Source organism: Colias croceus, chromosome 17 (assembly GCF_905220415.1).
Source record: "Colias croceus chromosome 17, ilColCroc2.1".
Lineage (NCBI taxonomy): Eukaryota > Metazoa > Arthropoda > Insecta > Lepidoptera > Pieridae > Colias > Colias croceus.
Window position 1 is genome coordinate 2086873 of NC_059553.1, and position 15324 is coordinate 2102196.

The window sequence follows — 15324 nt, forward strand, 5'->3', positions numbered from 1 at the left end:
TTTAAAACAACCGACTTCAAACTTGCACTTGCAACATTTACAAATACAGACAAAAATGCTCATAAAATAAAAACTACTGGGCCAATCCGGATAAAATTTTTATGGGACCAATTCGACACCATCCCGCATCGAACAAAAAAAGAACACGTAAATCGGTTCAGAAACCTCGGAGTAATCGGTGTACATACCTACATAAAAAAAACAATCCGGCCGAATTGATAACCTCCTCCTTTTTTTGAAGTCGGTTAAAAATTATAAAATAAGAAATAGATGACGTTTCTTATATGAATCGTATATACGTAAAATTACATCATATTTATGTTCAAAAAACTAAAAATGATAATAGCAATTGAAAGTCTTCATAGTTATATTAAATCCAACCTCATTGACTATATAAATTAAACATCTCGAGTAACCAATTAAAATACTCTCACTTGCCTGCAACTAGTCGGAAAGTACTCCAGAACCATAGCCTGAGTAAGACTTATCATTGCCCTGGCAGCCGATACATCAGTTGAGAATAATGATACCAGCGCTGTTTTAGACGCCGCCCATTGCAAATCAACCGTGCAACCCGTTGAAATCAAGCCACAAATTATAAGCAGGTTATTTTTGCCCATTTATTCACTAACAAGCTTGTAACTATGTTAGGGAGAACACAAATACAGCCCAGTATGACAGAATACAAATAGGTTTCAGTACCAATGCGTACCTGGGAACAGTAATGGTGTATTACGTGATATTTATTGTACAAATAAATAAAATTGAATAAGATTTCACTAGATAGGTACATTACATATATTTTTGTATTATATTATGATCATCGACTAGATAGGTTTCTCGGAACTTATATTTTATTTTTTCTGTTTTTTATTCAATATATTCCTTTCAATACAATATATTCCGAGACTGTCTGGTACCGATAAAAGTAATTAGATTACCTATCAAATAGAAAAAAACGTCACGATGGCTTTCAAACTTGCACAACAAAATTTTGTAAACAGATAGGACCTGTAGGAGTCCATCTCACAAAAAGAAATAAAATAAGAAAGATTAAATAGAATAATTTATTAATTTATCATCAAAACAACTTCTCATTTACACAAATAATATAATATGTATTAATACTATGTTTAATTCTTCTTTGATTCTACGTCATCTTGGTGGGCAAAAATAACGCCATTATACAAGTACCTGAAAAAAATTATTGGTACTTACTAGAATGTAACAAGTGATAACTGCGTTAAAAACAACCGACTTAAAACTTGCACTTGCAACATTTACAAATACAGACAAAAATGCTCATAAAATAAAAAATACTGGGCCTATCCGAATACAATTTTTATGGGACCAATTTGATGCCATCCCGCATCGAACAAAAAAAGAATCACGTAAATCAGTTCAGAAACCTTGCAGTAATCGGTGTACATACATTAAAAAAAAACATACCGGCCGAATTGATAACCTCCACCTTTTTTTTGAAGTCGGTTAAAAACTGAAAATTACATGTAGAAAGTATCTACGATCTTATTGTGGAAACATATCCAATTTTAATATTTATTTCTACACAGTGTTATAATAAGGCTACAAGTTACCATCATTTTTCTTTTTGTTTTAACGTACTCGCCTGAAGAACTGTCATACTGGTACAAATGACCCAATAATTTCTGTTAGTATTTCCTGGCCTAAGTTTATACTGTCTTATTAGAAACATCTCACAAGATGGATGGGTGACATCTCTTGATCGATTTTCATTTCAGAGAAATAGTTTAATGCTTAGGTTTAATGGTATTCTGCGTACTGTCACTTTTGGATAATCCATTTTGGGACTGAAATTGATCTCTCGGCTCTACGTTTAAGCGTTAATCAATATAAAAAGATACTGTTCATGGCATCTTTTAAGTCTTAATCCAAAAATAAATCAAATGATTTTTATGTACATTTAAAATGAATTTTGTCTGCATATATTATGCTGTATAAAATGGTAATCCATGAACATGATTTTATTCAGCAAAGTGTTGTGCATGAGCCCACGAAGGATTTTTATGTCAATAAAGTTTTTATTTATTTACATTCTGAGTTGATACGACTAATCTTCGATAGTGCAGTGAAGCCGGAGTACACAGCTAATCTATAATAATAATTATTATAAAGATAGTCTCACCTAACATAAGTGCAGATAAAGTGAAGAATGGTATCACACACCCCAAGTCCAACAGAATTGGGAACGTTACGTTACCAACCAACGTTCCCATACGACCAGCCATCATAACTAGACCCATTGCGAGCGACCTGAAATAATAATTATTAAATAATACGTAATTCATCATTCAGTCCATGCTACATCTGTTTATTGTGCTGTTTCTGAGCAAAGTATACTTGATGAGAATGTTAGTGTCAGTTTTTTGGGACCTATAATTTGTAGACTTGATGGAATGTTTCAGGCGGACAGGTAAGATTAGGTCTTGTTAGAACTTTATTTAGGTTAATTAGATATAAGTTGGTCTGCGTTAAAAAAGTTGATGTAACGATAGTAATGTTAGTTTTATTTCTTAGAACTACAAGTTTTTGTAACGAAATGTTATTTTATATTGATAAATCATCCGCATACGAAATTTCATCGACACTAAGTATTTAACTATTAATTAAACGAAGTTATATACAAATAATCATAGCAAGTTTACTAGTATTAAACTTTGTACCAACCTATAACTAGTTGGGAATAGTTCCAGGACCATAGCTTGCGTCAAACTCAACATTGCCCGCGCGGTAGACACATCAGTTGAAAATAACGATACCAATAGAATCTTAGACACAGTCCATCTCAGGCCAATCGTACAGCCCACAGATAATAAACCGCAGACGAGGAATAGGTTCTTCTTGCCGACCTTATTCACTAGGATGCTCGTGATGATACATGGTACTAGACAGATACAACCTAATATGACTGTGTTTAGATATGTTTCGTCTCCGCTCCGTACCTGCAATTTGTAACGATTAATGAGGACAAAGCTTTGCATGCAAAGTAAGAATTATAGATTGGTGAAAATTAAATTGTAATTAGATTTAGGTAGTAACCACGTAGTAACTCATATTATGTAGTGTACTAAAATATAGATAACGCACTTTTTAGCTTTGTATCATGTTTTAGTTTTACACTGTAAATTTATTATTGTGTTTGAATTGTATTGACCTGCAATTGTTATTGCAACTTTGTGGTGTTAAATAAATGATCTTTCTTTCTTTCAAAGTTTTTATTGTTTAACCTTGTTACATTGATGGTTTTTGTTCACATTGATAAAATATATCAGTTATTATAAGTGGTATTTTAATATTGAACATTCGAGAATTTTCTAATTAAGAATTTCCTAGGACTCTTTAGTCCACTAGGAGCAAATATTTAAGAAAATTTGAGCTTAGTTTATACGTAGTTTATTAAAGAATAAACTACGTATAAACTAAGCTCAAATTTCTAGCTAAATCGGTTTGGCTTTGTCAAAATCGATCCTTAAAAGCTTCAGATAAAAGAATAAAGCCATGATACCAATAAAATGAACCAAAATTGAAAGCTGAGGCTGCAGCCCCCCTAGACAAGTGGCTTTCTATTAGCGTAACGTTTGATAGAATAGATTATGAATGTATGAGATTGACGTAAGCTGTCGATACATTTATCTACAGCTTATGTCAATCTCATACATTCATAATCTATTCTATCAAACGTTACGCTAAACGAAAGCCACTTGTCTAACCCCTCTGATCGGTTCTACTATAATATACCTGGTCAAGAATATGAAAGATCTAACATTTTTGCTACATTCGCTCCATTTTCAAATATAGCAGTCACATTGAAGTGTAGAATATCACTAGAGGGCTTATCTATAAACAGCTTTTAGAGAAGTTTCCTGATATTTCAAAATGGTCAAGCAAATGTTTCATTTTTGTCTTTTTCAGTGAAGATCTGCATGCCATATTTAATAAGTTCGACTTAGTGTTTTCGTTCGTTCGAGTTAAATTGATTTTGAAGACATTTGATGCCAAAATCTTATTAATTTGTAAATCCTTAGATATTTTTTAAATCACCTGTAGGTTGTAAGTATAGGTCTTTTTTGGTTTTCATTCTGAGAAGCATACATACCGGCACACACACGTCGTCCACACTTGTCATGTTAACTTTAATTCTAAGACCATGGGTATATGCGTCCAATATGACACAAAAATCGTCAGTCCCATTCTGACTGTAGTTCTCCACTATTGTAGAAAGTTGTGGGAACCACAGCTGAAGTACGTTGTATCTGGAAACAAGATATTGTAAATTTCTTATGGTCTAAGATCCGAATATAAGTCGACCTGCAACGGCGTGATAATGGAATGAGACTAATTTTATAATAAATTTAGTGTTTTAAAAAATGGGTTGGCTAGGAAAATCCTGGACAGGACATTTTTAATGATTTAAAAAAAACATTTTTTTTATTAATTGCAGTATCCATATATGTAATAAAAAAAATTATAATAGACTTAAAGTATGAAACCTACAGAATGTGCAGTCATAGTCGTTTTCTAATATTTACCCGGACAAACGGCTAGGTTGGCAGGTATAAACAGGTCGGTACCAGTTAGTTTCACTTGATAGGATGATGAAAAAAATTATGTCAGCGCTGTTTTATTACAAAATTGTTTTATTATCTCGAAACTGCAATTAATAAAAAATAAAAATAAAAGATTTTTTAATAATTAATAAAAAAATATCCTGTCCAGGATTTTCCCAGTCAACCCATTTTTAATACATTTTTTAATACACTAAAGAAAGTCGGAGTCAGATGGAATGGACTCCGTTTAGCGGAGAATAGACACGCCTGGGTCTTAGTCGCATTGAACTTGACCAGATTGGCATCGCCCCAGATGGAGATCGCCAGTAAGGACAAGTTTGAAACGATAGACGAATCAAGTGCATTTAAAATCCTTAAAATAACAATGCTTTATTCATATTATAAGCAATAATCTTCATAGAAATCTAAAATTGGGTAAGTTATACTCACTGCATCATTGTGAAGTAGTTTATAAAGCAGAAGAGCAAAAGATACAACAACAAAGGCCGTCGAAACAGCGGTTTGATATTCTCGAAGCCAGCCGATAGTTGGCTCTTATGTTCGCCTTCCGGAGTCTCAACCATAGCCTGTTTCATTTCGTCTTTCCATAAGTTCACATACTGGAAATATATATAGTAGGAATTATTATTTTTTGGTTACGATATTGATTTTTGATTGTTATATTTTTCTGTTCATCCCTACGGCTTACATATAGATAAATTTGAAAGTAACTGTCTGTCTGTTTTTTTTTCACGCCTACACTAACACAATATTATAACATCGCGAATGCTAACGGGCGGCGGGCATCGCTTTCCATCAGCTTAAGACCCGTCTGCTCGTTTGCCTTCTAAGTTATACATAAAAATACAGAACCAATTCCTATAAAATTTGGTTAAGAGATAGTTTGTGATCTGAGAAAGTATAGGTATACATAATATAAGGTTTAAACACGAAAATCCTACGGACACAGGAACTACGTGGGTTTTTCTTTGACAACGCGGGCGAAACCGCGGGCAGATATCTAGCTTCTGATAAGTTGAAATAAGTTAATACTAAATTAAAATTGATTATATTTCTCAAAAATTGATTATGATGATTGAATAGTAAGCTCATTGAATTTGAAGCACGATATTATATTTTCTTTGAAATCATGCGTTTCATTCGAATGTAACTAAATACTATGAAAATGTGGTGGAAACTGAAAAATATTTAAATAAATAATAATTGAATGTCCAATGTTACAAAGAAATTTCGACCGATCAATGTATCGAAAATCGAAAATTAAAATACACCACTGTTTTTAATTAGTACACAAATTTTAAGGACATGTTAGCGAATACATTATTATCATATGTATGATGTAAGAATTACATAATATCGATAAATAGCAAAGATATAATCATTAATTGTTTATTTAAGAAAGTCTCACTTAAATATTCATTGATAGTATTTACCTAACATTTGACAATAAAATGAAACAAGAGATGTAGGTACTAACTTCATTTACTTTCCTAAAGTCAAATCTCCCCTTCATACTTCATCCGGGCTTAGGACCGGCAAAATTACTTTCTTTTTACAATTAATTAAATACGTAGGTATGTAATTACAAAACAAACAATATCAAGGCTAAATTTTTGAAATATGATCCCCGAATTTCATTGTTTACCGTTGTAAAATAGGTAGAGGGTAGTGAGTTTTCATAGCAAAATGCTTTTCTTTTTCACCGGAAATGCATATTCTAGTTCAGGATCCATCGCCCATGTAGCTTTATTTTGATGAGACGCCCAATAATTATTTACTGTACGAAACTCTCGATTGTGGTAGCTTACAGAGGTAACAAAGATAAAATGTTTTGATTTGATGGTTCTCAAATATTTATTAGTAACTGAATTTTTTTTTTTGTTCAATCTCAAGATCTAAATTATTCGAAAAAATATTTGTCCTACAAAATCTATGGTTTGATCAAAGAGTCCCCTCTTTCCAATGTCTATCGATAACGGGTTCATCATAAATGATTACTAACCAGCTGATTTTTTTGTTTTCACTTAGTTAATATTTATATAATTCAACAGACATATTGTCCTACAAATTGCGTAATAAATATTTGAGAACCATCAAATCAAAACATTTTATCCTTGTTACCTCTGTAAGCTACCACAATCGAGAGTTTCGTACAAGAAATTATTGGGCGTCTCATCAAAATAAAGCTACTCACGGAAAATTAGCTACCTATTGTCGCCATTGAATTCCATTCCAGGACATTCAAAACAGTTAAACAGAAAAGTCACAGGTTCTCTCGTTATTACAGGAAGTCCATATAAACAAGAGCTCAAAATAAAGATAAATATAAATAAATAAATAAATATTTCAGGACAATTTTCACACACGGCACGATCTGATCCCATACTAAGCTTTCGCTTGTGTTATGGAAACCAGATGGCTGATAAACATACATATATAATTTTAAATATATACTTATATAGATAAATAACACCCAGACACAGAGCAAACATCTATGTTCATCACACAAATATTTGCCCCGGGTGGGAATCGAACCCACGACCTCTGGCTTGGAAGGCAGGGCCACTACCAACCAAGCCAACCGGTCAGTCAAATAGATAGAAGAAACCAAGAAGACGACCATATCAAAGAAGCTAAATTTAAAGAAAACGAAAACACCTCAAAAAGGAAACAAGGAAAAGAAACAAGAACAAGATGAAAATGACTATGCTATGTGCAGGAACAACAAAAAACAAAATGTAAAACCATCCGCCGTATTAATAAGAATTAATCTAGGTACATTAAGATTAAGAAGAGGAGAAGATTATTAAAATTGTGATTTTTAAGACTGTAAACCAATGATAGGATCTCAAAGTACGATTTAAGAATATACTAGTACGATTTAAGATGAATGGTCTTAAATCGTACCTTTTTTAAGTTTTTGAAAATTGTTTATTTCTCAGAAGTTTATAAGATTTATGTTATTTTTTGTTGAAATACTAATAGAACCTTAGTGAAATTATAATTACTTAATATAAATAACTGTGTATCATTGTTCATTTCCATAATTTTTGAGGTTCTCCTTAAGTGGTACGAATTAAGCAAGTTTACCCTAACTAATCTGTGGCATATTGTGAATACAAAATATGGGACGATTTTTGGCTATAATAAATTTTTAAATAATGCGTGTGAGTGAGATAATTAGACATTTTGATACTGTATAATGGCTTAAGATTTTACTTAAAGTTGCGTTTATATGTAGTACAAAAATAACCTTAAAATTAATATCATCTCTTTCGATTTTCACAAAAACTACGCATTTCCGTCGAAAAATAAAAGCAGTTTGATATGAAAATTCACTACCAGCTATCGATTAAACAGCACAAAATAATGAAATTCGGGGATCTCGATATAAAAACGCAGCCGCACGTTTTATTAAATTGTTTTTTAACGAGAGAAGTACGTTTTTTTTGTCTTTTCACTTCGTCAAAAGCCGCTGTTTTAATTGTTCGACACTAACCGGCTCACTTTTTTACACTTAATTTCACTCCACAAAAAGAAGTCCAAGGGTGTGAGGTCAGGTGAGCGAGGAGGCCAAGCTATAGGCCCGCCTCGACCGATCCACTGACTTCCAAACTCTGTGCTGTGAGAAATTCACGACGAACCGTTATTCGTACTACGTTGTGGATCCTCTTCAAAATACGCTAGTACATCGTCGTAAACATTTTGTGATAACGCGCGCCGGTCTTCCTCGTTCTGTACTGTGGGACGGTGCGTGAAATGAACCGTAAATCAAGCAAACGCTGGTAAGCATCTACCACGGTTCGTAAATTTGGCGATCGAGCGTTCGGGTATTCTTATCTCTAAGTTCTTATCTGTACATACGTACTGCTGCACTCGCATTTTCCCCACTCAAAAAGTACGCACGAAGCATAAGTACATAATCCCGTTATGTGAATTGATATGACATCGTACCGGGAAAAACGTAAACAAACGCGACCAAAAAAATCAAGTTTTCACTTCTGCTAACAATTTAGCACTGCTTGTCGCGTTGGTAGTTGGTACTTGGTTGGTTGGGGTGCAGCGCGGGCGCAGAGGGAAAGGGGGTGGCGGGATGAATGATGGCGGGCTTCGACGCGAGTTTGCCAGAATTTATCAATGGAGCTGTTTCACCTACCTATAACTGGAAATCGTACGCTAGAAAAGACAGTACCTAGTGTGGGTCATTGATTAAATTATACGGTTAACAATTTTTACATATTTATGTGGTCAATTTTGGGACATTTCTGTTTGTTAGTGTTTTTAATTATTACTTACACAAATATGATTGGTTAAAGATACTTAACGCACCGTTAATTTTTTTGCACTAATTTAAAAATAGTGGTGTTGATTCAATTTCTTAAAACTTTCAAACCTTTCTGGTTCAACTTTAATCTTCAAAACTGTAATCTTGTAACCAAAATTTCGCGAATGTTTAAATGAATTACAAATCTTTTCTATACCTTAAAAGTTTCCGCTGGTTTTCCCGTGTTTTCTTTGTACACTCGAATTAAAACATCTCTCGCTTCATTGTATTTGCGCTGTGTTACATAAAACTTAGGGCTTTCAGGCAAATACATGTATAGGATGCTCGCACAGAGGGACCAGACTGACATTATGAGGAGATAGTAGTTCCATGTATTGAGGACTGAAAACATAGCAATACATTTTGGTAACAATACAATTTTCGTGCAAGGGTGCTTTTCCACCAATAACGTAGGAGGATGTGTAGCGAGGAATGTGTTTGTAAAAACCAATCATATCGCTTATTTAGTTCGAATTTTGGAGCGTTTAGCGTTTGAAGCGATACTATTAGTTATTTACAAACACATCCTCGCACCTCGCACGTTATGAAGTGATTTAATTAAATAGATAGATGCTAAAACTAAATAAATTGAATGTTTTACCGGACTAATATTGTATTAGTTTTTTGTAAGACTGCTTCTTATTATTGTTCAACTAGAACTATTAAGAATATCATCACCTCATTTATAAACTATGCGATACCGCATAATTGACAAAAGTTTGCGATATTAAATTACACCTTTAAAAAGTTACTTTAGAACATCGCAACAAAAGTTTAAAAATGAACGTGAATATTAAAGACTGTTTGCTAAAAGTGTGTTATTTATTTTCTCTTATATTAAAACTATACGCATAACTTTTTGTTTTAACCAAATCAATAAATCGAAATTACATCCATATTAATTTCATTAAAAGAAACAAGAGCCCAATACTACATCCTTTAGAAATTAAACAGCAAAATTTCACTAAATTTATTTTAGTCCTTATTTCCACAGAAACGAAACATCAAAATGTCCACTACATTTCAACACAGTCCAGAATCAAACGGTCCACTTACCTATATACCCATTGAACAACACATCCCTCCAATCGCACCTGAGAATTGCCCAGGAAATTAAAGCGACAGAAATCTGTCCAATAACCAAAAAGGACATTTGGACCAGCATCACTTGATCCCTGATGCCGCTGTGGCATAGCTCAGAGGTTAGCGCCAAGAATGGACTGAATGAAATCGCAAATCTGTTTGGATAACATGTTTATGAGTTGGGATAGTGTTAAGGGATATTTTCTTGTATTTGACTTTACACGAGTAATATAAATTTAGAAATTAAAGATAAATAATATATAAATATTGATATTATTATCCCAACGTTTCGCACACTTTGCAGTGAGCGTGGTTAAACGTCGGGATAATAATCTAATGAATAACTCGCGTTTGAAATCCGATAAAGTCTTTAATTTCTGAATATTAACAGATGCTAGTATAAATATGAATCGAGAATTAAAATATATTATGTCAATTTTTAAAAGTAAGATTAAAATAGCAAATGATTTAAACAATTTGTAAAAGTCAGTTTAAATAACAAAATATATAAAAAAACTCTACAATACTACTCACAACAATCCCTCGAAGAACTTCGACGTCACTAATATTGAATATTTTTGGCTCAAACCAGAAATGACGGTAAAGAAGAATATACCTAGAAAGCCACAAACAATAAACCGCTTTCTGCCGAATGAATCTGTTAAAAACCCTGCTAATGATGATGATACTATCGTTCCTGAAACAAATATAAATTCATATAAATAAAAATGCAGAGGTAGAGCAGTGGTGGCTCAGTGGTGAGACCTCGGACTTCGAATCGATAAGTCCGTGGTTCGAGACCAGGCGAGCGCGCAGGAAATAAATTGATTTTTCAATTTATCTGCGCATGTTGTAACATCACCACTGCTCGAACGGTGAAGGAAAACATCGTGAGGAAACCGACATGTCGAAGAATTAAAAAGTTCGACGACATGTGTCATCCGCCAACCCGCACTTGGCCAGCGTGGTGGATTATGGCCTGTACCCTCATAGGAGGCCCGTGTCCCAGCAGTGGGAACGTATATGGGCTGATGATGATGATGATGATGATGATAAATAAAAATGACAAAGAGACAGAATTTACACATAGACTAGTATCTTCTCATGATTCAAATGTTGTTTTTTCCAATTAAAAATTTTTAATGATAATTTTAACTTCATTTTTCTAAATAACTCTGTAACCTGTAATTGATTTAAAAAATAGACAAATAAATAGTATGCAAAGAAGGTAGAGTAATCTAGTGTTTTATTAATAACTGTTGTATCAACAATTCACAAAAAATAAATACGGTTAAATTTAATCGTTAACAGATTTATATCCAACAAACATAGGTACTACATAAATGAATTTCAATAGAAAACGTTTAAAACTGGACAGAGAAGAGTGAATAAAATTTATTTTAGAACTTTGAGTTAGATTTTTTTTACTGTATCAATTTGTCTCCAATTTGCCTGCAGGAAACAATTTTATTGACACGAAGTGAACGTTACGTGTTATTTTTTAATCTGTGATATATCTAAAAAAGATCTGCAATATTTTTTTTAACAAAAAAACCGCCTTTTCAACTGATACAGATTTAAAATTGTCAGAATTTAGATAGGACCACAGGGCAGAAACAACTTTAAAAAAAAAACAATGAACTATAATCGCTTCACCCAGTCAATAGATCTGAGGTATCAAATTAAAAACAAAATACAATCGATTTGATAAGCACAACCTCTTTTTTTTTAATTCAAAAATGTGATTGCAGAAGTTACTTAAGGAAAAAATGTTTTGTATAAAAGTTGTTCCTCGAAAAACAATCTACAAAAATGGTCTGATATTATTTCATCGTAAATTTATAAAAAAAAGTTTTATTGAAAAATATAAATATGCCTAATTTCTGAACATTTTCGCTTATAACTTTTTTGCTTATAGGTTACGATAAAAAGTGACTGGAACAAAGTTGTAGAGAATTTAATTTGCAACAAAAAATGTTATCAATCATCATATAAAGCATTCCAGTAAGACCTTTATGTATAAAGGGGATTACAGAATATCGGCGGAGCACAGGCAATGTCTTGTCATGGAGAAAATGTATTAAGATATTGCTAATATTATTAACTCAGCCCCAGGAATCACAGACACAATAGAAAATCTATTGTGTCGTGACCCGATTGGGCCGCTTGGGGCTCAATGGCTTAGTGCTCTAAGCCCGAAGGCCTCCTTGTTTAACGCTTGAGCGTAGTCGAGTCCTGAGTTCCATTCCCGGTAGACAAAAAATTCTCGGTCTAGCAGGATACAGAAGGCTGATCACCTTTTTGTCCGTTGAGATAATCGATCAGTGAAACAGATGTTTAATGTCCAATACCGCACAAGGGGTCACGGAACTACACAGTACACTTATACATTAGTACATCTTAACGTAGTATTCGATGTTAACCAGAACGGCTTCTGCATCTTAACGCGGGACGCGTGGGTGAACTGAAAGTTCAACCTGGTAGCGACATGCGCAAGGGCGTCCCCCTTTACGGGGATTTATACATTTTGTAAATTTAATTTTCTTAACTATAGGTTGACCGCAGCTGTAGCCTGTAGGGCTGCGTGGCGAGGGGGGCGAGAGTATCGACTGTTCCGATTCTTTGGTCTATCTAACTTCTAACTCTCTTTCTTACCCGGTCCGGGTCACCGCACTTACCTAGGGCGCGGTACAGCCACTGCGGTCAAGCTGTAGAGCGATTACTAAACAGACTTAATAATTAGTCTGTCCTTAGTGAGTATGGAAAATAAATTGTACGATAAATTGAGGCTTGAGTACATATTTAGTTTCTGAGATAAGTAGATGTTTTCATAGGACTCAAATTTAGACTTATAAAAATATTATCTTTTGCGTTTGTTTTGTCTACCATCTGCAACAAATATGCAAAAGTCGCACTATCTAGGACTTATACTTACAGTTTTTCCTTATTTAACGTTTCTTATCTCGATAAAATTTATTGTGATGATGACGGAAACTAATGTGAGTAATTAATCTATACTAATATTATAAATCTGAAGAGTTTGTTTGTTTTTTTTTGAACGCGCCAATCTCAGGAACTACTGGTCCGATTTGAAAAATACTTTCGGTGTTAGATAGCCCATATAACGAGGAATTCTATTGGCTATAGATATTATAATATCATTACGCTAAGACCAACGGGAGCGAAGTCACGCGGATGAATCTACGAAGCGCAGATAAGGAAATATAGATCAAAATCTTTATTGATATATAATATATAAGTCTATAATATTTTTATATTTTGTTCTGAAAACTCAATCGAATGAATCGCCCCGTTTATATAATCGGTTCATAGTGTTATTGTTTATTTTTTTTTTTCGTTTCAGCATTCAATAATATGAATTATGCGTTAGAAACTACAATTTACATATCATATTAAAATAGTGCACTCATAGTTTTAGTCTCTCCTAAGAGCCAGCGCGCACGAGCATCTTTGTCTCCGCAACTATTTTGTCTCTCCCATTAATTGTATGGGGAGTTGCCTCGCTACGTGCGCGCACTTTCATACTAGCCCATGGGTGGAGAGACAAAATAGTTGCGGAGACAAAGTTGCTCGTACGCGCTGGCTCTAACAAAGCAAAATATTCTTTCTTACTTATCTATTAGACTTTAAATTGTTTTGGCAAAGTATACTTACCGACATACGGTATTGCGTTTAGCACCCCTTTTTGCAACAAGCTCATATTCAAGTCACATTCAGCTATGGGCAGTATATAAGGCGTGGTGATTGACACAATTAGACCACAAGTACATCCTACATACGCAGATAGTAGTAGCTTTATGTGAAACCGACCGAAACCACATTCTTTTAATGCTAGGTCGACTTCTTGCATCGCTGTGGGGATAGTGTGTTCGGGCTCATCTTGGGCTGAAAGTAATTATTAACACAAATATGATAAACATAGCGCTCAGTTGCTTCTAAAACGTGACAAAGTCAAAATCTCAATAGATGGGAAAACGCATTTGAAAGAAATTAGAAATTAACCATTCCTTATCCTAAAAAGAAAATGACAAAAAGATGTAAATTTGGGATATATCCATAAGATATAGTCATATACCATTGATTTTTCTGAAGACGTCAAATATAACAGAATTTCTTCAATATTTTATGGATGCTATTATATCTGTGGTGTTTGGTATACTTATAATACCTCGTAAGTGCAAAAATGGTCATTTTTTTGTTTTCTGGCCAACTATACTAATAAAAACTTCCTCTTTCGTTTCGTTCACACAAGCCTACTGAGTAGAAATACCTTAAATAGGTTGTATCAAAACAACGTAAGTACAAAAAAAAAATGTATTTTTATTTGATACAAATCTTATATATAAAAATGAATCGCAAAATGTGTTGGTAAGCGCATAACTCGAGAACGGCTGAACCAATTTCGATAATTCTTTTTTTATTATATTCCTTGAAGTACGAGGATGGTTCTTATGTAGAGAAAACGTAAACATGTACCACGGGCGAAGCCGGGGCGGACTGCTAGTATATTAATATAACTTAACATAGACTTGTAAAACGAATACTCAATCAACGCACGGCCATTTACAACGTAAGTGCACTTAACATAATTAGACCAAACTTGGATAATTAATATCATCACTTAACTTATTTGTACCAAATCAAATAATATTATTTATGAACTTAACAGGTTTATCAGGTTTATTAAGCTATTGCATAGCTTCTATCGCGGGCCTTGAGCGCAGGGACTGAATCGAGAAATTCCGTAACGAAAAAACCTCACGCTCCCCACTCCGACGGGCTCGGAGGTGTGGCTTGAAGGCATGCTATGCAATAGCTTTGCCGCGGCATTTATTATTTAATAAAATCTTAAATTAATTTAAAATTATTAATAAAAGTAGGTATAAATAAAAATAATACATACAACTACGTCCCAGAACTTGTAAGTCTACTTTACTCATTTTCACTTGTATTTATTAAAATAATGCACAAAAATAACACTAAGACATTGTAGCTGACAAAGGTAGAATGCTACTGTACCAAATGTTTCAAATTATTTATATATCTTCCCAACCTTTGCGTAAGAAAACAATTTTATTTTGAGCTATTAAATTCTATAACAAACCTCCTTTCACATGTATTAGCCTGATACAGGAAGTTCCAATTAAATTGGTTAATAAATGTTTCACTAAGATAATTTCATATAACCTGTGTAAATTATTGTGGTGTAATACATTGAAATGTCTTACGACACTAAGTACCTATTAATCGAAATTGATTTATATGGAAAATTCAAGGAAAATAATATTA

General features: G+C 33.5%; 1 protein-coding gene across 1 annotated transcript; it reads right to left on the minus strand.

The window, feature by feature from the left end:
• Nucleotides 1–1061: 1061 nt before the first annotated feature.
• LOC123699127 (arabinose-proton symporter-like) lies at nt 1062–15031 on the minus strand. Its single transcript, XM_045646004.1, has 10 exons — nt 14939–15031; nt 13690–13920; nt 10549–10711; nt 9988–10169; nt 9089–9273; nt 5037–5206; nt 4136–4292; nt 2707–2981; nt 2165–2292; nt 1062–1194 (listed from the first exon to the last, which is right to left on the minus strand). Exons 1-10 carry the CDS (start codon nt 14973–14975, stop codon nt 1151–1153), a joined length of 1572 nt encoding a protein of 523 aa, XP_045501960.1. The 5' UTR covers nt 14976–15031; the 3' UTR covers nt 1062–1150.
• Nucleotides 15032–15324: the final 293 nt, after the last annotated feature.